This window comes from Columba livia, chromosome 11, assembly GCF_036013475.1.
Source record: "Columba livia isolate bColLiv1 breed racing homer chromosome 11, bColLiv1.pat.W.v2, whole genome shotgun sequence".
Taxonomy (NCBI): Eukaryota; Metazoa; Chordata; class Aves; order Columbiformes; family Columbidae; genus Columba; species Columba livia.
In genome coordinates this window covers 14,487,269-14,514,394 of record NC_088612.1, presented here as the reverse complement: position 1 = coordinate 14,514,394, position 27,126 = coordinate 14,487,269, and the positions used below count along the sequence as shown (strand labels likewise).

The 27,126-nt window shown below is 39.6% G+C and overlaps 1 protein-coding gene across 2 annotated transcripts; it reads right to left on the bottom strand.

The window, feature by feature from the left end:
* Nucleotides 1–944: 944 nt before the first annotated feature.
* Nucleotides 945–27,084, bottom strand: AQP9 (aquaporin 9). Of its 2 annotated transcripts, XM_005511142.4 has the most exons (7): nucleotides 26,758–27,083; nucleotides 26,607–26,665; nucleotides 15,978–16,104; nucleotides 12,908–13,045; nucleotides 10,344–10,462; nucleotides 8,499–8,716; nucleotides 945–3,289 (listed from the first exon to the last, which is right to left on the bottom strand). In XM_005511142.4, exons 3-7 carry the CDS (start codon nucleotides 16,042–16,044, stop codon nucleotides 3,127–3,129), a joined length of 705 nt encoding a protein of 234 aa, XP_005511199.1. In that variant the 5' UTR covers nucleotides 16,045–16,104; nucleotides 26,607–26,665; nucleotides 26,758–27,083; the 3' UTR covers nucleotides 945–3,126. The 2 variants fall into 2 exon arrangements, with proteins under 2 accessions (XP_005511199.1, XP_021154972.1); XM_021299297.2 differs by lacking the exon at nucleotides 26,607–26,665 and having other exon boundaries at nucleotides 26,758–27,084.
* Between the last annotated feature and the right edge of the window lie 42 nt (nucleotides 27,085–27,126).

The window sequence follows — 27,126 nt, the reverse complement described above, 5'->3', positions numbered from 1 at the left end:
TTTGGTGGGAACACTGGGGAAAAAGTGAGAGCAACTGCCAAAAAACAAGTGTGTGAGGCGAAATTTGAATTTGCTCTCATGAGAACTGTCTAAGACTCTAAGTAACTGGGAAAAGCACGCTGTATTTCAATCTCTGGAGATGTGCTGTGTAGAGACAAAACACAGCACGTAGTGTTGGCAGGAGAAAGAAGGGAGAACAAATAATCAGACTGGTGGGAAGGTAGGGGTCCTTAGGATGGACAGAGGATAAAGTGCCTGCTGCCACTTCAGATGTTAGTGGGGTTTTTTTGTTTTGTTTTGTGTTGTTTGCTTTTGTTTCTTCTTTTCCTGTTTGTCTGGAGTTTGTTTTTTTTCTTTTATGCCTTCCTGAGTGAATTTGAAGCTCCTCAGCTTTCCATCTTCCCTCACCCCCACAGAACAGGTTTTCATATGCTTTTTAAATGAAATAAGCAAAGCAGGTTCTTGTTGCAAATAGTAGAAGACAGATAAATTAGCTTGGGGTGTTTTGCCGACACTAGGCCAAATCTGATGTGAGATATGCATGCCTTAAAAGCAATCTCTGCAGAAGGACTTAAGTAAAACATGCCCCAGAAGATGTGTGTGTGGCAGAAGGTGTCCCCAGGAGGCTGCAGACAGGAATGGGACAGGCTCTGGTGCCGAGGGCCCTGGCTGCTCCTTGCACGGTGCTTGCTGGCCCGGCCGTGGCCACTGCTCACACATGAGCATTGCTCTGCGCTGGCACTGCTTCCGTCCCGCTGAATCTGCCACAGGGCTGCGCTCTGGGAATGCAGCTTGTTAGTCAATGTGCTCTTCCAGCACAAGGTTATAAAACATTGTGGGTCATAATAGGCAGCTATTTATTTCTTAATATGTCCTTAGTTAGGTGCCAGAGGGGAGATTTTTTTATTTTTATTTTTTTTTAATAAAAATAGTACTGGAATGCATTTATTAGGGATTGACTTGTGTTTATTTTGAACCACAACACATCCATTGAGATCCACGGTGAGAACTACAAGAAAGTACAATATCCACTAAACTCTGAGCTCGATTCTCTGAGCACTTATCCTTGCCTATATTGCCTCCCCTTGTGAACAATTCCATTGGCTTCTATGAAACAGCATGCAGTTGCCAACCTTTAACCCAGTACTATTTACATGATCACTCTCTGAATTACTCTAGTACTAAGTTTAGCTCTAAAGAACGAACACATTGCTCGAGTTTCAGTCTGGATTTGTTATTTTTCTTTTTTGAGGCAACGGTCTGAAAATGAATTTTTTTCCAACATTAAAAAGATTAAGTCTAATTAATGTTAGTTCATTAACCCGAACATTTTACAGCTGGAAAAACTGTTTCATGTTGCCAACTATATTATATTAATTCAACATGTGTGACCACTGGATATCAGTTGATATTAGAAAATTGCATAGTTTATGCAAAGTAAAAATACTTTTTTGTTTTGCACAAAACAGATCATGATATCTGTGGAAGCTTATGGCATGAAATTATTATTATTGTTCCCATTATATTACATAAATATTGGTCATGGCTCTCTAGTTAAGACTCAACTAAGTTTTGTCCCTAAAGCAGAAATTCATTCTTTTAAATGAAAATTATGTCAAATCTGAGACAGGGCTATAACACCTTGTTCCTGAATGAAATTCTGGTGTTTGTGAAGTCAGTACAAATTGTGATATTAGTACCATGTGTCTTCAAAGAATTTACAAAGTTTAAAAACCATTTATTTAAACACAGAATTGACAACAACTTGTTGAGAGCACAATTTAGATATTGCTATGCTCATGCTAATGTGTCACTGCTTAGGATTTGCATGTTGATAACTTCAGACAAGTAAATATCGCCTATACAGAAAGTCAGAGGGATGGCATATGCAGGAGAAACAAGATTTCCTGTCGATTTACAGGCTGAACCTGTTGTGATCAGAAGGATTTTGAGGAAACTTACATCTATATGTACCTTGGCCAATGCACAGATGCACAGCAAGTGTGGGCTGCTCACTCAGTAGGTTGTATAAATAAACCGTCCCTTTCTCGTTCCTGACCTGTATTCTGTTTTTCCCAATGTTTTCCATGGTGTATTAAAGGAAGCAGTTCTGTGAGGCATATGAAGCCTACAGAGTATGCAAAATTCTAGCACCATAAGTGATAACCTGCCCCTATTATTTCGGACAAAACCGGTTACTAATTTTAATTACTCCTACCAAAATAAAAAATCACTCCCACAAAGCAGATGAAATCCCTCCATATAGATGAGCAACAAAAGACCTCATCAAAGCTTATAGAGACATAGGCCTTGTGCTGACCCCTGAACAGCATAAGCCTATGTTGGTGGCCCATCTCCAGAGGAATTAATTTTCTCCAGAAACATGGCAGAAGAGGTTCAGAATAATATTCTAGGTTAGGATTTTAATTTTGTGTAGCATAAAAGTCAAGTAAATAGTTTAAAATTAACAGAACATTACTGCTGTGAAGAACCTGTGCGGAAGTACAGCTTTGTCTTTTTGGTGTTGATCTCATAACACAGAGTTTTTACCTGTTGCGATCATATTCTTAGTTACTAAACCTCATCACTGATGAGTTGATTCCTTGCTGTTCAATTAGTGGCTCCATAGAAATTCAGTAAGTTATTTACACCTATTTCAATTGACATTTAGGCAATTGGGGTATTTAATTTTCAGATGAGCCGTTCTAAAATAGTGGCTGTAAGAAGCAAGCGGTGCACACATGAATTTAGCACAAACCAATTAACTACTTATGCATGCCATTTTGTAACAACATCTCATCTATTTTCATTTACTTAGGCAGCATGATTAAGATAACCTGTTAAATTAAGAGGTCAGTGCATCATCTCACTACAATTTAATATAGGAGATAACTTGATTTGAAAGCCATATGAAAATAAGAATTTACCCTTCCTACCCCAAATTCCCCGGTTTGAATGTGATCACCCCCATGTTCCATGGAAAGAGGTCACCTTTGAGCTTGTAATCTACAGAAGTTTTTCTGCATTGAAATATAAATTTCTACTTGAGGCATACAGGTTTTATAAAATGGTCCAAACAAATCATTTGTGTAAAAAGTGCAACAAAACGAGAGAGAAAATTTCTTCTTACTCCATATTGGTCAGTTCATATTTACCATGCACATCATTTTCTTCTACCGGCTGTGTATCTGAGTGATGAATTTCAATTAGAACAATATAGATCATTGCTCCAAGTACACCTCCCAGCATAGGTGCAACTACAGGGACCCACCACCAATTATTTCCAGCTCTGTAAAACACCAAAAAAAAAAAAAAAAGAAGAAAAAAGTTATTTGTTTTTCTAGTGAATGCCCTACCTTGTATTTGGCACCGAATGAATATGGTGATGTGACACTTGCTGTACTGCAGACCTTGCTATTTTGTCTCACATTTCTGTACATGGATGACACCCCTGTCCGTTCTGTACATGCCAAGTAACACCTCCAGACATGTTGGTCTGTGTGCTGTACTCACACCTTAGAAAATAAGGCCTCTTTACTGCATGTCTGTTTGGGGGCAGGGGATAATGTCTCCCTCGTGGAAAATGGGATTCATTGACACACAATGAAAGGAGCTGGGACATATTTACTGCACAGCAATCTTGACTGATACTGTTGCCAGATGCTCATGAATAGGTTTTTGGAAGTGATTCATGCAAATGTATGTTGCAAAAATGGGTTATCTCATCTGCATGGAGACTTGCAAGTTCGGGCCTGCAATAGTATAAACAGTGTTCCTCTTGACAAGTGAAATAGATTATACTCAATTTTGAGCATGTTTGCCTTAAGGAATGTAATAAAACACAGTGACTGTAAAGTGGATTGTACTTGACAAGAGCGGTCAAGATTTAAATTTCATGATATAGTTCCTTTGTGTTTAAAATATGGGATCTTTCAGTAATAGGTAAATAAGTGTTTAAAAGTTTTATACACCCAAAACTTCATCTTTCTTAGAATTGCTGTGTTCAATAAGTCTGGCATATTGGCTCCGCTGAAATGTTTACATTCACTTTGCATAATTACTAGGATTTAATTTTAAATGTGTAAGTTTCTGAACATTTTTAAAGAAACAAGTCACTACTAAAAATATAAAACAATAAATAGCAAACTCTTTGTTCAGGAGACCTGGGCTTGTAGAAATGCCCTCCCTGTCCTGCAGCTCCATATTCACAGTGAATTACTAAGCACTGGTTTCAGAGCAGAGGCTTTCTTAACAGCACTGGTGCACAAAGATGTTTTGATTCGGTAACATGCGGTATTAATTGAATATGCGAGTCTACACTGAAAACCCAGCCACCTCAATTTCCATTTGTTTTGATGATAGAGAGGTAATATTTTTTTCTCTCAGAAATAAAAAGGGACAAATTCACCGTGAGAAGAACTTTACAGGAAGCTTCCAGAAGAATTTTTAAACTCCAAGGATAATTATTCAGCACTCAGTTGTATAAATTTATGCAGAAGTGAACTTGGGGTTAAGTCACAACACAAGAATAGAACAAGGGCTATCTCACAGTGCTCTATTGATGATAATGTTATTCCTCCTTCAGAAATGCTTTGGTTGTGTATGTTTTGCCTTTGGAATTATTTAGATTTTGCCCCTGGGATATAATGTAACTTCCAATATTGTTCTACTGATTTTTATAGATCAGTTTATTGTTTAGTCATGAATGTCTGTTGAGCCCCTGAATTTCTGGAACAAGCATGGACCTAAGGTTTTATTGAATTAATCAGCACAACAAAATCTGTATCTAACACTTGTATGCATTCCTCTGTGTATGTCTCTGCAGGTATGTGGGCAGATAATGAAGGTGTTTCTTGGCAGGTTTCTCTTGTCCTATTCTGTGAACTGACATGTGCTTTGTTGGCTCTGGCGTGACCTCCTCCAAATCATGGCCTGGATTTGCAGCAGCTGCTGTCAGCTGTGCTTTGGACACCTTCTCCTAAGATGGTGGGTGTCAAGTCTTTCCAGAGGGCAATGCCAAAGCTGAAATGGGATCAGGACACAGCTGAGTTACGCGTTTCCATGACATTTGATCCTCCTTCATCAACACAGGAGCAAGAACTCTTTGTGACAAACAGAGACAGCTTCACTGAAGTCACCTTCGTTCCCTTACGCCCTAGCTTACAACTGTGCTGCCAAGTTAGCAGAAAGACATCCAGCTATGCCTTTGTCATCATCAGGTGGTTTTGCAGTTGGCACAGCAGGACAGAGCTGGCTGTGGAGGGGAGGAGGCACGGGCACAGGCCTGGCAAGTGGCACTTCAGTCAACGGCAAAAACTCCCGGGAAACTACAGTGTAGAAGCTACATGGACTGTGAACTTTGGCCCATTTTAGACTTGCAAATACACTTCTCACCTACCCAGCTGCTGTGGGACAGTGAGATAACACTGTTTGCTGGCAGCAATGCCAGGGTAGTTCAGGCATTCAGCAGAGTGGAAGGTGTCTGGCTCCTGTCCTGTGCTCCAGGAAGCACGCAAAATATTTCAGAGGCCACTTTGCCATCCAAATCCCTGTGCAGACAAGAGGTGCATCTCCCGAGCCTTTCCAAAATGCAGTTCGTCTGAGTTCGGGCGACGTGTCCCCGGCGGGGCCGGCGGCCACGAGGTGTCAGCGTTACCGCGCCGGCAGCGGCCGGAGCGCGTCCCCGAGCTGCCCTGGGCAGGCAGAGCCGGCAGCGCTGCGCGTCAACCGCGGGGAAAGATCCTGCGGCTGGCTTCTCATGCTGCTGCGGAATACGGTTCTGTAGAGTTGGTTCTCTCTCTCACTGCCATCTCATGCTCTGCTACACTTGTCAAAATCCAGAGTTGGTTGTATGCAAAGCTCTGGTTGTTTTCTCACTACAGACAAAACTTTACTATCCAAAACTTTTCTTAGGCTTATTAGCATATTAAGCATGTGCTTAAGAAAGAGTGCTGGTTACCTCTGTGGTTTTAGGACAAATCATTAGAAACACCTAGATCTCTAAAGTCAGCAGTTGCTCTCTAATGATGAGGGCAATTGCGATATGCGGCACCTACTCCCAGGAGGCTGAGGAGCAGTTGGCAGGAGCAGGCTGCGGTGCTGACTGCATCTGTTGTGTGCACAATGGTGCTCTCCATAGGGTGCTGGACAGACATCTTTCTAGCTGCAGTGAGTCTGAACAGCTTCTAATGGGAGCCTCTAACCAAAACAAATCCCATTGCACTGACTAGGGAAACCACACCATGCTGAGAATGTGATAAAACTGGAACTTACTGGACCTGCAAGCACAGAGAAGGGTGGAGGGGATTTTCCCACTGTGAACTGCTTATCTCGATGTTTAGAGCATTTGCCTGGGATCAGGTTGTAGTGTCTCATCCTTCTGTAGCTGATATATTCTAAAGTGAGGCTTCCTGATGATCCCTGGCTGATTTGTAGGCAGCACTCAAACACCTTCTGACCCAGATGGAGTATGACTCAGTCACCTTGTGAGAGGCTTCCATCCTCACCTCAATGAATGTTCCTTGTCTTTTCAGTATTTCCTATTGCTGGGTTTGTGCAGCACTCCATGTCACTGAGGATGTTTCATGCTTAGGTCCCAGTTCCTGGACGTACCTTTTAGTAGAGGGCTTAACCACCTGCCTCAGGTTGCAAATTCCAGTTAGGCTGAGACATCCAAGGTTTATCTGTCAACTGTTGCTGCCTCACTCAAGTCTCTCGTGCACATGTAATGCCAGCAAAGCATTTGGGATCCCAGTCACAATCATTCAGACTCCTCCCATGACCTGTAACTGATCCAAAGTTTCCAGCTACCTAACAAAAAAGTTCTTCTTAAGTCCCACCTGGATCTGTGCTGTAAATAGATAAGAACATGTTCCTCTTGTATCATTCCCTTGAACTTGATATAGCTGTAACCCTATAACTGAAGGCAGGGAAGAAGGCTTCTTCCTCAGTTTATACATCCCTGAGACTGCTATAAGTTTATTCTGGCAATGGCCAGAGATCTCTTATCTCATTTTCTTATGTTCCCATTTTAAAATTTCTTATTACAGTCTTTACAGTGGCAATGCATTTCCTCTCTGCATACAAATCCTAAAACTGAATCAGGGAAGAACCCATATTGGTACAGATGAGTTTTACAGATGAGATTACAAGAGTTTTCTTGTAATATCTTAAATGTAAATGAGGAAGACCTTACTTGTGGAGAGGGTGGGAGTTTACAGGTATTCTGTGAATAGACCGCAGTACAATCAGGCTTCCAAACTTTTTCAGCAATGTAATACCAACTTCATAATATATTGCAGATTATAGCACGTGACATTATAATCAACACTGCAGTCAACGACTACTTATAATTAAATAGGCATGTGAGAGGAGAGCCCTAGGTGAGATGTAATTCTGTGGGCTGCTGTTTTTTTTAAAAATTACAGTCTAATCTTACAGTGATAATAGCTGCTGGGGAAGAAGATTTTGGAGGTAACAGGGCTAGAGAGCTGAGCTCCCACCAGCAGCCAAACAGAGCTGAGTTACAGCCGAGCTTTGAACCTGGTGTGTAGTGTGGCTGTGTGCCTGTTCTTTCTATGCCCTGCCTAGCTTTTTTGTATGAGAAGAGCCTTGCTACTGCTCTCCTCTACTGAGACACATGATTTGTGTAGACAGAAGTCATAGTAAATAACTACAGATTATTTGTACTTGGTGAAGTAGCTAAAATGAAATCTATTAACTAGAACTCTCTGGTGGTCTACAGAACTTCTGGGGATTCCTACTTATAAATAACTGGAAGAACAAACTACACAAAAATAAGCCAAAATATCTACCTCCTGATGACAGATTACTCTTACTTAGAAGTCCCAGAGTGCCTCTTACACTGCATGGGTGTAAGCTGTGGATTTGATGTGCAACTAATTAGCTGTGCATTTGGCCAGCCAAGAGTGTGTGTGCGTGCGCACACACATGCACAGGGACTGGACAGTATGCTCTCAAGTGTGGGAAAACGCAGGGAGCGTTCCTGTATTCACTCCTTTGCTCCCAGGCAGGAAGTCAGGCTTTCAGATTGTTGTATATTTCTGCAATAACTCAGTAGTAATAATAGGCTAAATCAATCTGATATGTCTGTGTTTTTACAGCACCCAATAAATATTCCCACCTAACTCTCTCACGATTTCATTTTTTTCCTGAAGGTTGCAGGACAAGAGAGGAAAGCACTCTTATATTTTCAGTGACCTCTAAGAATCCCTAATATTTTGGGAAGGTTCTGCTTGAAATGATGATTGATTTTAGAGATAATGCTCATGTGATTTGCCCTAGGAGCAGGAAATCCTTTTAAAGCCCAGTTCCTAGAGGATGTCTGGCTTAAAGTGCATGAATAGCTGCTTGTGGTATGCAAAGAATTACCTATATGTATATAAAGTATGACTTGGTACCACGTTTAATCAGGATCTTGCTTTCCTAGGAAGCAATTTTAGCCAAGAGCGTTTTACTTCATATCCAGGGATACTTACGTGAATACTTCCATCCCCCATCCTGCGATGGCTGTGAAGAGCCTTGGGCCCAAATCCCTGGCGGGGTTCATGGCACAGCCACTGTTCATTCCCAAGGAGCAAGTAAGAACAACTATAAGAAGTCCTACTACAATTGGCTCCAGGCCCTTTGGTACACTGTTATTTCTGGTGTCAAAGATAGCAAATATAGCCAGAAGAAGAACAGCAGTTGACATCACCTGGCCAATAGACAGAAAAGAATATTGAATGAATATGTGTAGATTCCTTCCAATAATGAAAAGAGGGGGCATGGCAGCTCTGTGGATTGTGGTGGCTTAGGGCTGGTATTTAGATTTATCCCACTATACAGAATAGGAAAATTTGGAACCTAGTGCCTCTCTTCTTCACAGTAATGAGAAGTTTTGATACCTATGCTGAAAGAACACGGCAAGCAATGTGCTGAGGACACTTGGAAAAAAAAAAACCTGCAGCAGCCTGTTGTGGAAAGAAAAGAGGATTTAAAAGGCATCTCCTGTGTGAGGTCTAATGCTTTGTTTCCACATTTGTTCCTATCAATTTAATAGTTCAATTTACTTGAGTTTTGGTAGTTCTGCTATGCCAAACAACCAGTTACATTGGTATGAAAGTGTTTTATGCGAATGTAGCTGACACTGATAAATTAGACTAAATATGCACTTCTTTATCCAGGCATTGCATAATGTAAGGGAAACAAAAAGAGTGACGTCTACACAGTCAAAACTGAACAGCTAAAAATTAGGAATTACCTAAATTAGGGTTTCATGTGTAACTGTAATGTGAACTTTGTATTGCATGAGCTGATAGATCTGATGAAGGAAATTTTCTTGGAATTACTTTGATGGAAATGCTGCTCTGCTTAAATCTAGTGCTTTGTAAATATCAGTTTTGCTAATAATTAACTTGGGAGAAAACAGACAAAAGTTTCAGCAATGTCAAAACATTCAACTTCTATACTGACTTGATGTTTGGGTGTTTTAGAAATTATTTTTATTTCATCTGGGTTTAATTTTAAAATATCCATTGGCAAAAAGATCTTATGGAGAAGTCTGACTGATGCAAAGCAGAAATCAGATTCGTCTTTCTTACAAAAGTTCAAAACACTGTTTCAATTTTTTTGAAGCCTAATTTCACGATCTTTAAGACCTGTGCTCCAGCAATCTCTAGTTTTTCATAGTTTACTTATGCAGTATATTTGTTTTATGTATGCCTGAAAAAGACAGGTAAATTGGTTAGAAGTAGATAGAACATATGAAACTTCATTTTTCACAGTTGGATAAGTGGGATTAGAGGATACAGATTAGAAATGAAGATTTTTTTTTTTCAGACTCAGTTATGTAAAAAATAATCTATCACAAATCTATTTGCAAATAGATGATTAGAGAGGAGGCTTATAGTAGCAGAAAACTCAGTTGTTCAAGGCATGTTAATCTGGCTGCTTACATATTGCTTAAAGAATAATAGGTCTACAAATGGGCTGGACTTTGATGTAAGTGGACATAGCTCTGCTGAAGTTTATGGAGGATTTATGCTGGTTTATGCTGAGGAAAATCTCTTTTATATATTACATTAAAGAAGAGTAGAGTGCAACAATTAATATGATGTATGTGAAAAGAACTACTTGAAATTACCTTGATTGTAAAATATGACTAAAGTGTAACCCCCCACAAACAGCATTGCATTCTCATTGCTATTGTACACAGTGATGAATGACCAAAATGGTGAGATTTGTCATACCCATTAGAGATCTAGGTATTTTTTTGTTTACTACATGGTTTTACAGGTTTCAGTGTGTTTAATTTGTAGACTCAAGACAGCCAGTGCCCTTACCTGATCTGCAAATCCATTAATGAGGGACAGATACGGAGCTGGGTATGTTGCAAAGATATGTGCTGTTGCGTTAGGTCCTGTGACTTCGAGTTTTCCATTGCTGTACTCCATAAAGGCATCTATAGAAAACAGCCATTACCTGGTTGTACTTCTGCATAAACACTAGGTTTTCTAGGATGAGAATGTATGTGATAGGCCTGTGCACTTCACGTTCTCAACTGAAGCTGATCATTTTATCTGGGAGCTTAGTTAATGGATTTGAGGTGATATACTAATTATACTCTCATGTCTCATCTCTCCTCCTATACCTTGTTTAATGTACCACAGCTTTCAAATTGGGCTGTTTTATCCCCTGCTCATTCCTGCACGCTCAATGCTAGGGAGCATTTTCTGATCCTGAACCCAGTTGCATTATTCTGTTAGAGGTACTATATTTGGCACGATGTCCTGAAAAATGCAGAGCATCCTGCTTGTACTGTTGTGTATTACCAGCACCAGGACTTAGTGCTGTTCCATTTGACGGTTGTGCAGTGGCTTCTGGGAGTGAACTCTCCTCAGAGACCTTCTCTTCTAAAGGAGTTTGAATTTGTCACTCTGCTTGGGCTTTACACCCAACTGCAATACTAGTCATCTGAGGGGAGAGGCTAGTTCTTAGTATATCTAAGTTAGTGTATTTTTATATATATAGTAGACGTTTCTGTATATTGTAAATACATGCATAGTTATGTTATTTTAAGTAGTATAATATGACTTCCATGTCAGAATAATTTGCTGCCTTGACAAGCCTTGAAATGTTAGACACTAAGATGAAGCACTCAAAAATCTACATAAACAGACCTGAATAATAAACACTGTGCCCTTATTTCATTAATGGATTCAGTGATGAGGTGATGCTTGCGAGTAAAGAAAGAAGCTCCCCGTCTCCCATGGAAGTCATGCTGAGGAGGGTTAGCTTACTCTGAAGCTACCGGACAAATCCATTACACCTTGCCCCTGTATTTTCTAGGTTTGCTCAAGGCTACAGCATGGCTGCAGAGAATATTTAGTTGTTTACTTTGGTCAGGTTTCCTCTGTTGCAGTATCACATTATTTTGTTGCATTTAACTATTAGAGGAAAAAAAAAAAAAATGTAAGAAAAAGATAATTTCTCAGCTGTGAATGACTTTGTACACCTCTACAATGGCCTTCTGTTCAGCAGCCTAGCATGTATATGCCCTCACTCTTTCAGGGGTATGGCTGAAAAGGAAAGCATGTAGCTCAGGCACATGGGGAAGGTGGAGGTGTTGAGCTCCTATGTCTGTTTTTCTACCAGCAAGTTTTCAGTGGACCTCAATGAGTACAGAACACTCCAGCAAGTTGCAGGAAGGAAAAAGCACAGAAGAGGTTTGGGAATTAATAAGAACAAGAAGAGGGCAAAGTAATTGAGCAGGGATAGGGATATGAGAATATCCTGCACTCTTGAATAACAGGAAGAAGTCTGTAACCCTAACCCCAGCCCTGGGTCCCCTGTGGTGGCTCCCTATCTGCTGTGGCAGGACACAGTGAACCCGCCCCTAACCCCACGTGCATGTTGATGTACTGCTGCATCCCAGCCACAGCCCCAGTCCTGGCTGTCTTGGCTAGAGGAGGACTGGATTCAGATGGAAATTCTGTTCAGGAATCCCAGTGTTTCCAAATTCTAACACTAACAAACACCTCCTCCTCAGACACAAACCAACCAACCCCACCAAAACCAAAACAGTTACCACCGTTCCCAAAGATTTTTCTGTCTGTGATTACTACTGATACTGAGCCCCTAACTAGTCTACAATAGGCATTTCCATTTTCTTTTTTTCTCTTTTGCACCTAGACCCAGCACTGTGTGGAGACATAATGTCCATGAAAGAGAGGCTTTGGAGGGGATGGGCTGGGACAGTAGAAGCAGAGTTTTGGAATAGGTGATCCAACTCAGTCAGGGAGCCAAGTTTTTTCCTTTTGTGGCACACTGTGGACAGGAAACTTGCCTCAAGGATAGGGGCAAGATTCCACCCCACCACGCTCCCCTTCTAATATGTGACTCCTTTATCACTCTGCCTTGGAAAACTACCTCTTTAGGGTGGTCTGAAGTTTAGTCAGGAGGGACTTGATCTCATATCCTGTAACCTCAGTGAGCAACGTTGGTGATACTTGCCTACAGGCACTTAGATCAAGTCTTTAATGTTTCTAATTTGCTTGGAAGATGAATAGCTCTATACCCTGGCTATTAAGTAATTTAAAGTCCTTACTGAGAAATACATGATCTCAGAGTATCTGATTTCCCATTAATAATTTTTCTAAATTTCAGAACATTTCCTGGCATATTAGTGTTTCAGAAAAGTTGTAGGATACCTGGAATGTTTGAGTCATTTTTTTTTGCCATCAGACTCTTTATGCTTCTTCCTTTCTTCTTTATGGCTTTAGCTTCAGTCCTGCCGTTAGTCCTGTATGAACAGTCCTCTGCCTGCTTGGCGTTTATTGAAAAGTTGGGGCTTCAGAGACTGCCTGACCTCTGGTTTGTCCTCTGGGCGTGTCTAAGGTGTACTCACCGTAATAAATCCCAAAGACAGCCGCTGCTCCAACAAATGCTCCCAGGAATTGTGCTAATGTGTAAATTGGTAATTTCGTCCATTTTAATCTTCCAGTCACACACATGGCTAATGAAACAGCTGGGTTTATGTGACCACCTGAAAAACAGACCACAAAATAAGTCACATGGGTGACTCAGATACATGAGAATAAGTGAAGGGTTAGTAAAAGTGTGAGCACTTTTGAGCATGAGACTAGTACATGCTTTTCTAGTTGTTATTTTGCAATTAAGTGCTGACTGCAATTAGACTGAAACAAGTTGGACAAAGTTTGGGGCAGGGGAAAAGCAAGTATCCACCAAGATCCTGCTTCATGCTCACAGACCATGTTACCTGTCAGACTGCTGCACTGCAGTATATAAACTATAGATCTATAGACAGCTTTTCTAGAAAAACGCTAAATCTTCCCTATCGGTTGTGTTGAGAAGGTCCATCATTCTGCACATATTCTCGTTCTTCAAGGGCTTGTGCCTTTATTTTCAAGGGAGTCCGGGGGCAACAGAACATTCATTCGGTTTAGCAAGCATGTATTAACATTAAGGACTGTTACTGGTTTGCTCATATATTTGGAGGCAGAACTGGACTGCCCTGGATTTTAGTCATGTTTATGTCCCTGTCTTCAACGTGGGGTTACTTAGGAACTTAGTTTTCATGAACATAAAATAATGTATGGGGCTGTTCAGCTTCATGCTGACTGTAGGTGACCTGTGTCTGGATGGGATCTGGGGACAGCAACATACAGTTCTTCATCACACATTTTCATCAAGCTTTTACACCCCCCTGAAGGGTCCACAATAAGGAGACTGATAAAGTAGCTGTGCTGAAACAGAGTTTTATTTCCTGTGGAGTTTCCTTCCTTTGTATTTAGGAGTAGCTACACCTAAATTCACACATGGAAAAGATTTCAGCAACATTTGAACTCTTCGTGACAATTTTAGTTTCTAAAATGTATTTATTATTATGTCACATGCCAGTCACTTCCCTCAACATCTTTTATCAACATGGAAAAAAGTTGAATGGTTTTGCAAAGCTTTGTTTCTCACAAATGTGTAGTTTACACTGAAGAAATACAAATTGCTAAATAAATAAACAAACAATACTCCACAGTAAAACTACAATAAGCCCCAAGTTTTGCAAGGACATAGCAGATCCATTGCTTACCATCCAGGTAAAGTCTCACTTCAGCCTGTATGGTTATCAGAAAAATATGGCCTTTGTCTCTAATAAAATAACTAAAAGAGCATGACCTTTGTCTGTCCAAGGCTAGTGATGGAGAAAGGGCCTCTAAGTACAGTTTCTGTGTTTGCTTGCACTTCAGGTCAGTGAGTCATTATCTTATGAAGTTCAGGTACCTTTGATACATAATGAACTGACAAACACAGATAACAAGCTGGATAAAACCTTCTTTCTATCATTCCCAAACCTCTGACCTAGTAGCACTGGTCTTGAATTAATTTTGAACTCATCACTGTGTTTCAAATTCTTCAGCACGGAGCAAACAGATGGATGGCACCTTATTTAACAGCCCTTCATATGGATTTTGATAATTTTTTTGTCTTGTCTTTTGTTCTTTACTCTGTCTGGAATGAATAATTTTCCTTTCTTTCAACACCTGATATTGTTCCCCACCTGTATACAATAGAAGGTGATTATGACAGCCAGGAAAAGTCAAAATAATATTAGAGATGTCTGATTAACATTAAATCTGGAAAGGAGGAGTCTAGTTGAAATCTCTCATGCCGACACATGGAAGTTCCTGTGCCACTGGTAGTTTCCTGGTTAAAAAAAGAAGTACACTTTGGACAGTGTGTTCCCCATTCTTTTGTAGTTGCAGTGATCACAGTCATGAGTTTGTTTGAAATCTTAAGTTGGAAAAAATGATGGGAAATTATCTAGACATTGAGGAAAGGCAAAAAAGGGAATTTTCCTAGATGAAAGCTCAAATTCGCCAAGTGTGCAGACTTAGACAGGAGACTTCATGGCCAAAGAACCACAGAATTTGCTAACGAATTCTGTATTGGAACTGATATTCTAAAGTGCCCATTAGTAATCATATGTTGTACAGTCACATCCTGTTGGAATATCTGTTCCTGTTCTTCCACAGAGAAAATGCACTTCATGCAGAATCCTTTGTCATGGGAAAACCACAGGAAGCACAATACTGCAACATCTGCAACTGCTCTGCCTTGCTGGGACTGAACTCTAATCTTCTATATAATAGAGATGAATGTCCCTTAAAGATGCAAATGTAAGACAGATAAGTGTCTTTACAGTTTTTTTTTTTTTCATGATACTGCATTAGAAGAGTTTACCTGCCTACATGTAAACCAAAAGCAGTATTTTAAATTTGTTCAGACAATAGGAATGAATTAACTTTGTGTGGTATTAAGGAATCATTCTGCTCTCTTTCAATGGCAGGAACAAGACTGCCTGTTTTGCTAGTATCTTGAGTGCTTTCTAATGGGAACTTAGAAACCTCCTCATGCATGGTATCTCTAAAAGAATTTGTAGGAGAAGAGAAATGGCCACAGTGGTTTCCACTACAGCAACTATTTATAATGGTCTAGTTATACCTAGAGATATCTGTCCAGATTGACTTTATGTACTTTATGAAGGGTAAGAATTGCCTCTACGAGAACTGGAGTATCAGGATTCTGTAAGCTTTTCATGGTTATTTCCTTAAATGCAGTGCCTGTGCTGTCTGGGATCATGTCTATTGACAGAGCTTTCAGAACAAGACCAAGCAGCTTCTGGTTTGCGCAGGCCAGTTTTGACAAAGGCCAGAGGTCTGCCAAGGTTTGCACACTGTAGTTCAGACCAGAATTTGGTGGAAGATTTTGTAAAATTCAAAGAACAGAAGGAAACAAGAACACAAAAGATTTACTAGAGAAACTTTGATGCAGATTCTGCTGTAATTGTGTTTGCTTTTGCTAGATACATAATTGTTTATACCATGAAATGGAGGTAACTTAATAGGGTAGCCTTAGAACCATGGCAATAAATGCTATATAAGAAAAAAAGAGTCGCTTACCAGAAACCCCTCCAGACACATACACTGCTATGGTGACTGCCATTGCAAATCCAAGCGATACTGTCATGGGCCCACCATGGGCTCCTCGGCTAAGGACAGCCTGTCCCACACACCCACATCCAAGTGCCTGTATTTTGAAAGAGAAATGTAAAACTGAGTGTGTCTGTCAAATGTTATTGGTTAATTTGCAACTCCTCCTGCTGTCCAGGAATAGCTGAAAATGCTATTAAATATTGAAACAATGCTAGAATTTGAAATTAGTGGCACGTGTGTCATTGTTGCCTTCGCAGTGGACATTCACTCTTTATCGTCCTCTCCTTCGTGACCGGGTATAATGTCTGCTAATAAGGACCTCTCCCTCCCCAGAAAACCATTTTCAGGTACAACAATGGCATACAGGTCAGAACTTGGAGTCTAAACAAGATCTGTCAGCCTCTGCAACTAAGCTCTGCATCTGAAAGTGAAGAGGGAATTAATTCTGTGTGGTAAGTTTGCAGTTCAAGATTGTTGTTATAAGCAACAAAAGGAATAATATAAATGTCAGGAAAGATATTTCAATAAGCTTTTCATGTTCAATGCTGAAACTCTGGTGTGTTCCTGTTTTGCTGCCTTGGTATCATGTATTGTTCTATCAAAATATTTCACTGACTCTGCAGTTTGAACAATTAACTGAAGTTGGGATAACTGAATAGTTCACGTTGGAGTATTCTCAATGGATTTAAACTAGCTTCCAATTTGTGTTGGTTCCTCTCAGCATGGAGTTCAGCAACACATTTAAATATACGCTTAAGATCATGCTTATTCAGCTCTAAAATTTCTGTTTAGCTTCAAACACATGTTTAGGTCCTACTAAGGTTTGTAGGAAAGATTTTTCAAAGGTACAAAAGGCTTTAGTTTAAGATAGGATAGCTGATTCATTTCTGGCAGAAATCAATTTGTGTCCTTGAAAATCTCCTTTTACAATATATGCCTAAATGCTTTGCTGAATAAGGACCCAAATAATATCTGTACTCTGAAAACTTTTACGTTTCTGCAACTGTAAGTGATCTTAATAATACGATTTCTGGGATGTGACTAGGTTTACCTTGAGCAACCTTAATTACTTTGATGTTAAATTGGATATATATTTTTATATGTATATTCCTCCTTCGATGGTACATGAGAATCTGATTTTTTTTCTTCCTGTAAAATCATTCCATCTTAGCCAACGCAGTGCTTTGGTTAACCTCCTTGCTTCATTTTAGTGTTCTACCATTACTGTGTGTCACCAATGACTGTATTGCAAATATTCTTCCTAACTATGCGTATTTGAATACATAAAATTTAGGTCTTTTAGAAATGCCTATTTTCAGTTACATTCAGAAACTGCAAAAGTAGTGGGAAAATGTCTCCTTTCTTAGAAATACCAAAAAATTTGGTGATTGAGGTTTAACAAGCAAGTCTTACTAAAACTGATGCAATTTAAACAAGTGAAATCATACTTTTGTTTTCATTATTTCCCCAAGGGTTTTAACTAATACCAAAAGGTGACAGAAAATCTCTCAATAAAATTACGCTCTTAACCAGCTTTGCAATGCAGACGGAGTCTCTGGGTGCCCTGAGACTGTGTCACGTACCCAGGTGCAGTTCTTGCCTTGAGGTTATAATCATGCAAGCAAACAAAACTGTCTGGTGCCAGTTACAGCTGGAAGGTTGCATAAGGGTAGGGTGGTGTTAGACAGCAGTGGTTTGTTGGACTGTATAATTGAGAGCTACAAAACATATTCCATGCTGCAGCCAACTGCTGTGCAAGGGATGACACACGCTTATGTTGGGCATTCTCTCCTTGCTGTTAGTATCACGTACCTAGCAATTCAAGTTGTCAGCACAGATGTACATACAGATATACATTTTAATTGTTCATAGCTGACATTACAAGGCTTTTAAACGCTTCATTTAAGACAATTCTATGCATAATCTCTTTATATGTTTAATTAATACAGAAAGAATGGGTGTGCTGGAATTTATAAAGTTCAAGATTAGGGCACAAGTCTAGAGGAGGTGGAATTGGCATGCCCTAGATTTCCAGATTTCTCAAAGGGAGTATTCCTGAAATTGCACCAAGCAAGATTTAGTGAAAGACATGGCTCAGAGCTAGAGTGAGTTCAGTGGCTGCTCTGGGGCCCTGAGTACACTGAGGTGCAGTTTGCATTCAGGCAGACGCTTAGATCTACACATATGCAGTTGTGTTCTGAAACTGCACAGACAAAGCTTTGCAGATTGCAAGAAATGGTGATTCTTTTGAAAATATTACTTTCTGTAAGGATGATGAAAAAAGAGAACAGGAGTTGAGGAGATGGGTATAGAAAAGGATAAGGTACAGCAACCATGTTTGTCTGTATCAACTACAAATTCACAAGGAAAGGGAAGGAAATAAGAGAGGAAGGCTCTGGCCTCCCATCACTGATTGCCAGAGCTGAGGAGAACAGTACAGAAACAGCTGTGTAGTCCTCTGGCATAGTAGCTTCTGCCCTGCACATCACAGGGAAATATGCAACTCCAGACACTCGGTTTTTGTGTAACCAGTCTCAGCAAACTGACTCTACAAACAAGAAGGCATACAAGCCAGCTTCAAAGAGCTGCACTGGCGTCTTGCTTGGTGTATGTTGGTAAACGCCTGTCTGCTCATGTCCGGTGAATGAGCACTACTGCAGGCACAGCCAGTGTGTGCCCGTTCTGGGATGGGGAAACTGGGAACTGAACTTGCAAATCCAAACCATGTTATGGTAATATTTTCACCTTCTGCTGTTGTTTTAAGAAGGAGAGGAAAAAAAAAATTCTCATACGTACTGTAGCTAGGTTGACATAACTGGAAACTATCACCTAATCATGTAATTACAAGAGCAGCAATTTAATACCCTGTGAATCTTTGGTTGGCTGAGTTAAGACTAACTAGATCATCAAGTTGTAACTAAATATTCTGAGTTTCCAAGCCAAGCTCAGCAATCAGCTGCACCCACACAAACTTATTGATAGAAGCACATGGAGTTGATGGGAGTTTAATTTACAGTAGAATATAGCCAGATATCTTTATCTTATGTTACCAGATTTTCATCTTAGCAGTTGTCTATAGTCTGATCTGCCTAAATTTACTGGCGTTCTGACTTTTTGTTCACAAATTACATTACTGTCATAACACATTTGGGTGTGGAATAACTGTCTACACATTCTTTGCCAAAAAACTTGCTTCATAGACATTAGATCCTTCTCTTTGTCTTGAGTAACAAGAGTAATATCAGGAAAGAAAAACAACCGGCCTCCAATGAGCATAATGTGCTGTTACTCCCTGAAAGCTTGCAGATCTTTATCTCTATCCCACTTATCACGGAGACTGATGATAATTTTGCCTCCTTCTGTGCTATTTTCAGGATTTTTGCAAGTGCTTGTAATAGTATTTTTTCAGTGTAAATAGGATTTCTTGCAAGATCTGAATTCAGAACTTTATGGAATCTGTTTTTCTATATGGCCTGTAAAGCTTTAGACATCTTAAAGCAGAATGCTGATATAAAAAAGGCCCCTTATCAAACGCATCTAGTGGTAGTGTGCATCCGTAGCCACGCACTCTTACTGTACATTAGAGAAGCAGCCAAGTCTCCTGCTTTTTACCAGTACAGAGACTGGTGTGTGTTTTGTTGCAGTTTGTACATCGGCAGCTGCCAAGCTGGGGTGAATTACATGCCTGCAATGGGTACCGTGGGTGTCCCTGCTGGCAGAGTTTGGCTTCAATGGCTGCACAACTGGTGGTGCTCTACAAGATTACAAGAATTCAGCACGCTACAAGGAATATGGAGCCAGCAGCACTTTCAATCAGGAAATGCTAGGAAAATAGTTCAGAATTTGTATTTTAGCCAGTCTTCAGGACAGAACCATACTTAACCAACCACAGCTAATTATGAAGAATCTCTAAGGATGCCTCCACCAATTCAGCACTTTCTGTGAGGATGCTTTTGCTCGGGGAAGGCAGCAACCCTGCCCCTTTCCCCCGCCACACTCCCATCTATGTTCTCCTGCTCATCTCCAGACAGGCATTTCCTGCTGGCCTGCTCCTTGGCTGCTCCCTGTCTGCAGGCTGAACGGACCTGCAGCACTGCTCCTGGCTTTGCTGCCCGTGCAGCCGTTGCTATGCGATGCTGTGCAGGGACAGGCGCTTGGGCAGGGCAGCGTGTTTGACACTGGCTGTGTGCTCGTGCTGAGTGTCCTGCTAGCCTGAAGTTGCCTGTTTGAGACCTCAGAGGCAGAGAGATACTGCTGGGACACTCCAGGACATGAGAGCAAGCCCTGGTATTTCACTTCTTAGGGAAACCTCTGTGAGTTTTCCAAGCAGCCAGACTTAGCACTGTGTATTTAGGACCTTAAAAGCAAGTATACAGGCAGGAAGAGCCAGAGAGTCCTTTGGATTTTGGAGAGGTGGTTGCATTTGCTCTTCACTGCAGGTAGGGATCTCGTTGACCCAAATTACCCGTGAAAACATAGAGGGTTGGTTGTCATTTTCTGTAGTCTTGTCAGCTTCTCCTTATCCCCCATTAACATTTCCATAGACGGTTAGTTTGGATATTGCTTATAAAAGTGATAAATAAACTTCTCAGATAAGAGGCTCATTACAAAATTGATGGGGTCCTTCTAAAGGTCTTTAATTTAGAGTGTATTTTAGAAATTAATTTCATTTACAATATCTTTATCTGCAAAGCAAGTCTGCTTAAGAATTTCTCTGTTAAATTTCATAATAAGTTGGTTTATAATGAATTAGAAACTCTTTCCAGGCAAAACCTTATTTTTGCTAGTTCATGTAGTATGTAGGGCCTTAATTCAGACTGGGTTCATACGGATTCTTTCAGTAGGAATGGTATTGTTAACAGCAACAAAACCAGAGACACATTAGAAAACTCAGGGCATCAGTTCTGAAAGAACTGAAGTTGCAGGAAACTCCTTCCAGGAAAGAGCAATTTTCATCTGGTTTTATGTTTAATGTTTGCTGTCTTTTGTTAAATCAGATAGTACTTAAAATTTTTAAGGTGAGATAAAAATACAGCTTACCAGTTAAGTAATTTTTCAATACTTTAAAAACACACGGTTCTTAATATATCATTAATTAAATATTTCAGTGGGGGCAGGGGAGATTTCTTTACATTATGATTTAATCAAACTTGGAGTAATAAAAAATTGCTATATCCGTTCTCCTGATGATCTCCTGGGACACAAACAATATCCTCTTGAGTTCAAATGGATTTCCCTTTATTTTTTGCAGACTTGCTATCTAATAAAATAAGAGTTTAAAAAAAAAAACTGAAACAAACAACTTATCATTTAGCTAATTAAATAGTATAGACATAAGCCTTAAAATGATTGCCATTTTGAAACCGTTTTTTTAATGACATAAAGCATTACTACTTGGAGACATGAATGTAAATTTAATAAGGCTTTGGATGAATTGTTTATACAAAGCTTTTAAAACATAAAGATCTGGTTCAAATTGCTCTGTGGGAAAAAATACAGTGAAAATATTGAGGGACAGACTATGCTGTAATATATAAAATGATGCTTTTAAATTTTTATTATTGCTTTTGCACATGCAATAGGAGACAAATAAAAGCTTGAAATCACCTAGAGAGAATGCAAAGGTCTGCATTCTCTCATATTTTATTATGATTAATATTGCACTCTTCATCTAAAAATGCTAAAATGTTTTTCTTTTCTGAATTATATAGGGCAACTGGCTTGAGTCAGTTTTTTCAATGAAGATTATTTTTATTCTCTTACTCAGTTTTAGAAACTCAGGAGAAAAAGGAAATTAAACATTTCATATTCAAATACAAACTTTCAGGAGTGAAACGTGGCCTCTTGCAAAGGGGCAAAGAGGTGGCTGGGTCTTTGCTGTGCCCTCATGCTTGGAGGCACAAGGTTCTGAGCAATTAAAGCTGGGTTTTGTTCAGGAGAAAGAAGCTGAATATCTTAATAGTAAAGAAGTCTTTGAGGAACAGGTTAGAGGAACTGAGTCAGGTTTGCCTTGAAACCTGACCACAAACTGGAGAGCTCACTAGAATTTGCTTTTAGCCAGAATGGTTTATTCAAGTGTTGAGATCACAAAGATATAAACTTCTGTATGGCGTGAACTGCATTTATTGTATTTCATTCTGTTCTCCAACTGTTTATGACAGTTTTAAAAAGTTATTACTTTTATGACCTGTTTTTTTCCAAAACTTTTGAAAAGACAGTCTGTAAATTAATGTCTGTAAAATGTTAAATTCAAGTTTTGCACTTGCAGTTGAGTGTTGGAAGGATGCAAGTCTGTGAGGCTCAGGGAGAATGCCTACACTTTGGTCCTGTAGGTGCAAACTCTCTGGAAAAAAATGCATCTGCAGAATAAGGTCTTAGAAAATTAACTTCAAGTTCCTGGAACCTCTTGGTTGAACAATGAGAGCTGAGTTACCTGTTGGGGCTGATGTTGCAGAGCTGGAGATAATTCTCTCTTAAAACTTTCATGCAACACAGAACATCTGAGTCACCTGAAAGTTTAAAATGTCATATACTTGGAAAAGTTAAGTTTGTATTGAAAACAAAAGCCTTCCTGTGACTTTTCAGAATTATTTGCTGTGATAAACACTTCAGGGTAAGAGAACAATTAGGTAATCTTCCTTTCAGTTCTTTCATGCTGCTAGCTATTCAGCAGAATTAAAGAATGTTGTCTAGGAAAATAAAAATGTTGATTCTGACAATAGTAAAATTGTAGAAATAATAGCAGTGTGCAGGAACACCTCCTTAACCTCAGCACAACTAAGGGTCTTGGTTACCACTTTCACTTCTCTGTTTGCAATGCTGATTTAATACAGCAGCAAGAAAGAGGAAGAGTTTGCACATCTTCAGCAGAACCACTAGCAAAATGTCATGCCGTCAAAATGTATGCAACTGGTGCATTTGCAGAAACAGAACTCTGAGTCGATGATCATGGGGAAAAGAAGCATCTTATTCCCATAAAAAGAATGGTTTTGGCCTGGAAGCACAGGGTTAAATTTCATGACATTTGGTTCATGAATGACTTCTATTATTTATTGGGTGTACTACAGTATTGCTGCTAGAGATCCTAATGTATGGATCTTTGTGACATATAAGCTACCTTTCAGAGTGCACACATTGCTAAGGCCCATGGTATTCATAGCATTATAGAACATTTGAAAAGCTGCTAAGTGGCACAGGAAAATACCAATTATAAATACGTTTTCATAACCTTTTTTTATCTAGCTTTAACAAATATAAGTTCACTAAGAGCTAATTATACAAGATTATGTACTCCGGGAAATTCATTGCTGATGGCAAACAGGGTAGCTGTTAGAGGCTACTGCTGTTTAATTTTGTACCTTAAACAAAACTCATTGTAAGCAGTTTCACCCTGTACAAAGAAATAGTAATTTTGTATTAAATGCTAAACACTTATTTAAGGAGTAAATGATCAAAAGCTGCATTTGCTTTCATGTAATAACATCATGTAATGAGGATTCTAATGCATGTTTGGAATAAGAGATATATATTACTGTACAGTATTGTAATTAACATGCATTGGACTGTATGGCCACAAAAAGGAAGACAGAGAGATGTCATTTAAAGTTTCATCTCCTGGACTCAGCAAATCCACGGAGTGTCATACTTAAAAGACTTTTCAAGCAAGACTAAACTCCTCAACAAAGTAGGAGTGATAACTTAGATAATGAAGTGTTCAGAATATGAAAACAAGATGAAAATATTTTAATGAGCAAAAGATAATTAGTTTTCCTTCTCTTGAGTTGGACTGTTTGCAGCATGTGGTGTCATGCGGTCCATTCACTTCCATGCACTGCATCCTCTATGCACACACAGACATGTGCTTCAGTGGGAGTTTTGCAAGAGGCTCCCACCTCCACCTGAAGACTGAGCTTTGGGATAGGAATATTTCTACCACCCAGTTGTCTTTAGATGCTAAATGGAAGCCTGTGTTCTGTTTCAGCAAGGAAGCGTACACTGCTCTGGACTTAGGAGATACTGGCTCCTGCGCAGCTCCTTTCTGGGAAACTGTTTAGTGAGATGCTCTTGAGAGTGAAAATTAAATACAAACTGTGTCAGCAGAGAGAGACTATGTCTGTATTATCAGGCTATGTCTGTATTATTGGGTCCTGCAGTGCAAGCAGCTGGTTCAGAGAACCTGACTATGGACATCTTGGGAGGGATTACTTAGGAGTATCTCCTCCTGATCTGCTGGACTGAGCATCCATTAATGGTCAGCACATTTGCTGTGCTTCAGGAGCTCACCTTCCACTTTAGTTTCATCTGAAAAGAATTCAGTTTATGTGCTCTGAGACTGTGCTGCGAGGCAAACCACAGCATATTAAGTAGGGATGACCAAGAGATGTTATCCTGTATACTCAGTGACTTTCTCAAGGTTTGTTGTCTCAAATCTGTTCAACATTGTAGGTGGAGCCCTTCTGACCCTCAGGCTGTTGCCTAATGACCTATCTGACTTTCCAAATGTCCTGAAATTAGTCTTACAGTTTGTATATTTTCCGGTTTGGAAAATTGTGTTGCACAGCTTGACAATTACCAAAGATAGTAGTTCAAGTTCTTAATAGTACGTGGTCTGTGATGTTGTTCTCCAGAAAAAATAGAAATAGGTAATTTGGGGGGGACAGACTTTCACCCAGCTGACGCCCAGAGGTGCCAGGTTGGCTGCAGATTTGGGAAGGGTCAGGTAGCACTGAATTCCAGATGAAGCCTGTGGGTAACAGAAAGGTTCATCCCTGCCTTGCTCCTTGCCACAGGTGCTCCCCACAGACTGTAAAACCCATCACAGGGACATGAAAAGGCTTTCAGCAAAGAGCTGAATCAACTCTGCTGTAGGCCCTGAACTCTCATCTCATTTTCACTTTGTAGTAGAATTAAGACACAGCAAGAGGGTGGTAGAAGAAAGCTATCGCTTTTGCACGCATGGTACCTGTTTTTCAAGGATTTCTGCCCTCTGACTTACCAGGGTGTCCCTTTCATTAGTTCAGATTTAAGTGAAGGGTTTAATATTTATCTCTTCTTAAAGAGAAACTGCTTACTAGCTGACACAGCCTAAAAGCAATAGCAATCAATAACAGCAGAAAAGTCAGTTTCTTCACAATAAACATTTTGTACTGCTGCTATGCAGTCTTGACATAAATCGAGGTATCCAAGCACTGAGAAAGCTGCGGTTTAATCCATGGGAGGCTCTTTGCTTTAAACCAAGTCTGAGACTAGAAAGGGTAAAATAGAATTGGGAAACTCAGGTTATCAACAATTATTTTGTAGCTTCATTTTCTACTGTATTCATATGGTGAATATACTAGAAAATGGGCTCTGGGTTTGCATTTCCTTCTAGCCTTGTGTAGCAGGACATTAAATAATAGCATTTGCGGTCTAATCTGCACTTTAATACATTTCCTTCATTTGCTTAATTGTATTAATGGAAAGATGAGGATGATCTTGTGGCTAGGACAGAGTACTGGAAGTCAGGTGATCTGGGTTATATTCAGAGTCTTGCCACAGACTTCCTGTGCAGTCTGCTGTAATCAGGTTTGCTATTATATAAAATGAAGATAATGACATTTCCCCTTCTTACCAGGGTGTTGTGACACTTAATTCATTACTGTTTGTAAAGTGCTTTGTGCTCCTTGCTTCTAAATGTTCTCCTTACTGTAAAATGTCTTATGGATGGTACTAAATTTGAGAATAACGTTACTTTAGTGCCTGTGCATTTCAGTTGGCTGAAGTGTAGTAAAGACCATTATTTTCATGTTATTTTATGAGCTACTGGAATTTTTTAGATTACTTACTTGAAATCTAGCTAATATAGTTACAGTTATAAAATATACTATGTCACTACTATGCTTGCTTCTTATTTTTTTCTGTCCTTTCACTATGATGAAATATTTAGCAATAAGCAAGACTTGTTCAGAATAAAAGGAGGAAGAAGGTTTGGCATAAACACTGTAGCTGCTTGACTTCCAACTCTGTACTGAGCCTGCTCTCTACCCTGGTTAATCACAGGGCAGAGCTCTGCGTCCCAGTGCAAAATGTGCAGAAAAATTGAGCAAGAAATTAAGTAAAACAAATCTGGAGGTCTGAAAATGAGGAGCTTTGGTGTTTACCTAAATTGTAGCAGTACTACAGGACTGAGAACTGCATAATTTGTGTAGTACAGTTAAAAACAAAACAAAAAATAGTTAATTTAAAAATCTCTGAAGGTTCGGCAGTGCAACTCCCAATAAATTCACTACAAATCACACAGCTGAATTTCTATATTGCACAGGAAAATAACTTGGCCAAAATTCTCTTAATGTGCAAAGCAGTATGTTTGTTAAAGCAAATGGAAGTTGTGCATAGAAGTGAAAGCAGAATAAACGGCTAAGCTTTTAAAAAAACAAAAGCGAGATTGTTATTAACATTCACTGTGCATATTAGCATTTTTCAGAATGTGGTAGTTCACTGAAATTCTACTCCTACATGAAATCAAATGCTTATCAGATGTTTGTAATACATAAAGCTATCTGGTTTTTTATAGACAGCGATAATTACGTCGGGTGAAGAAAGGAATTACAAACTTACCAGAAACAGGAGCAATTCATTCAAGGCTGTACAATGTTTGTCAGGCAGTAACCACGCTGCTGGTACAGTACAAGAAAAAGCAGACACGTCCCTTTACAAGCACTGTCCAACACGAGATTAGTAGGAAGAAAGGAAAGCAGCTGACACTTACTATCAGTATAAAAGTTCCCAGGAATTCTGAGAGGGCTTCTTTAGCCAAGCTGTTCTTCAAGGCAAATTTCTCCTTTAAACTCCTCTTGCTTTTCCGGCTCATTTTGGCTTCCTCTATTGCTCTGGTGCCCTAGTTACAAACACACACAAAATTTGTTTCGTATTTGTCCCGGCTTCAGCTGAACTTTGCCACTTTTACTTATACATTGAAATATGAGATTTCATCTTGTACAGCCAGTGAAATCATCTGACTGCAGGCATTGACAGAACCAACAACATGCCCTAACAATTCATCATGAGTTTTCCATCCTGTGCCTTCTCTGACTACACTTCTATTTATACTGATTAGATAATACGAGCAAGTTCACAA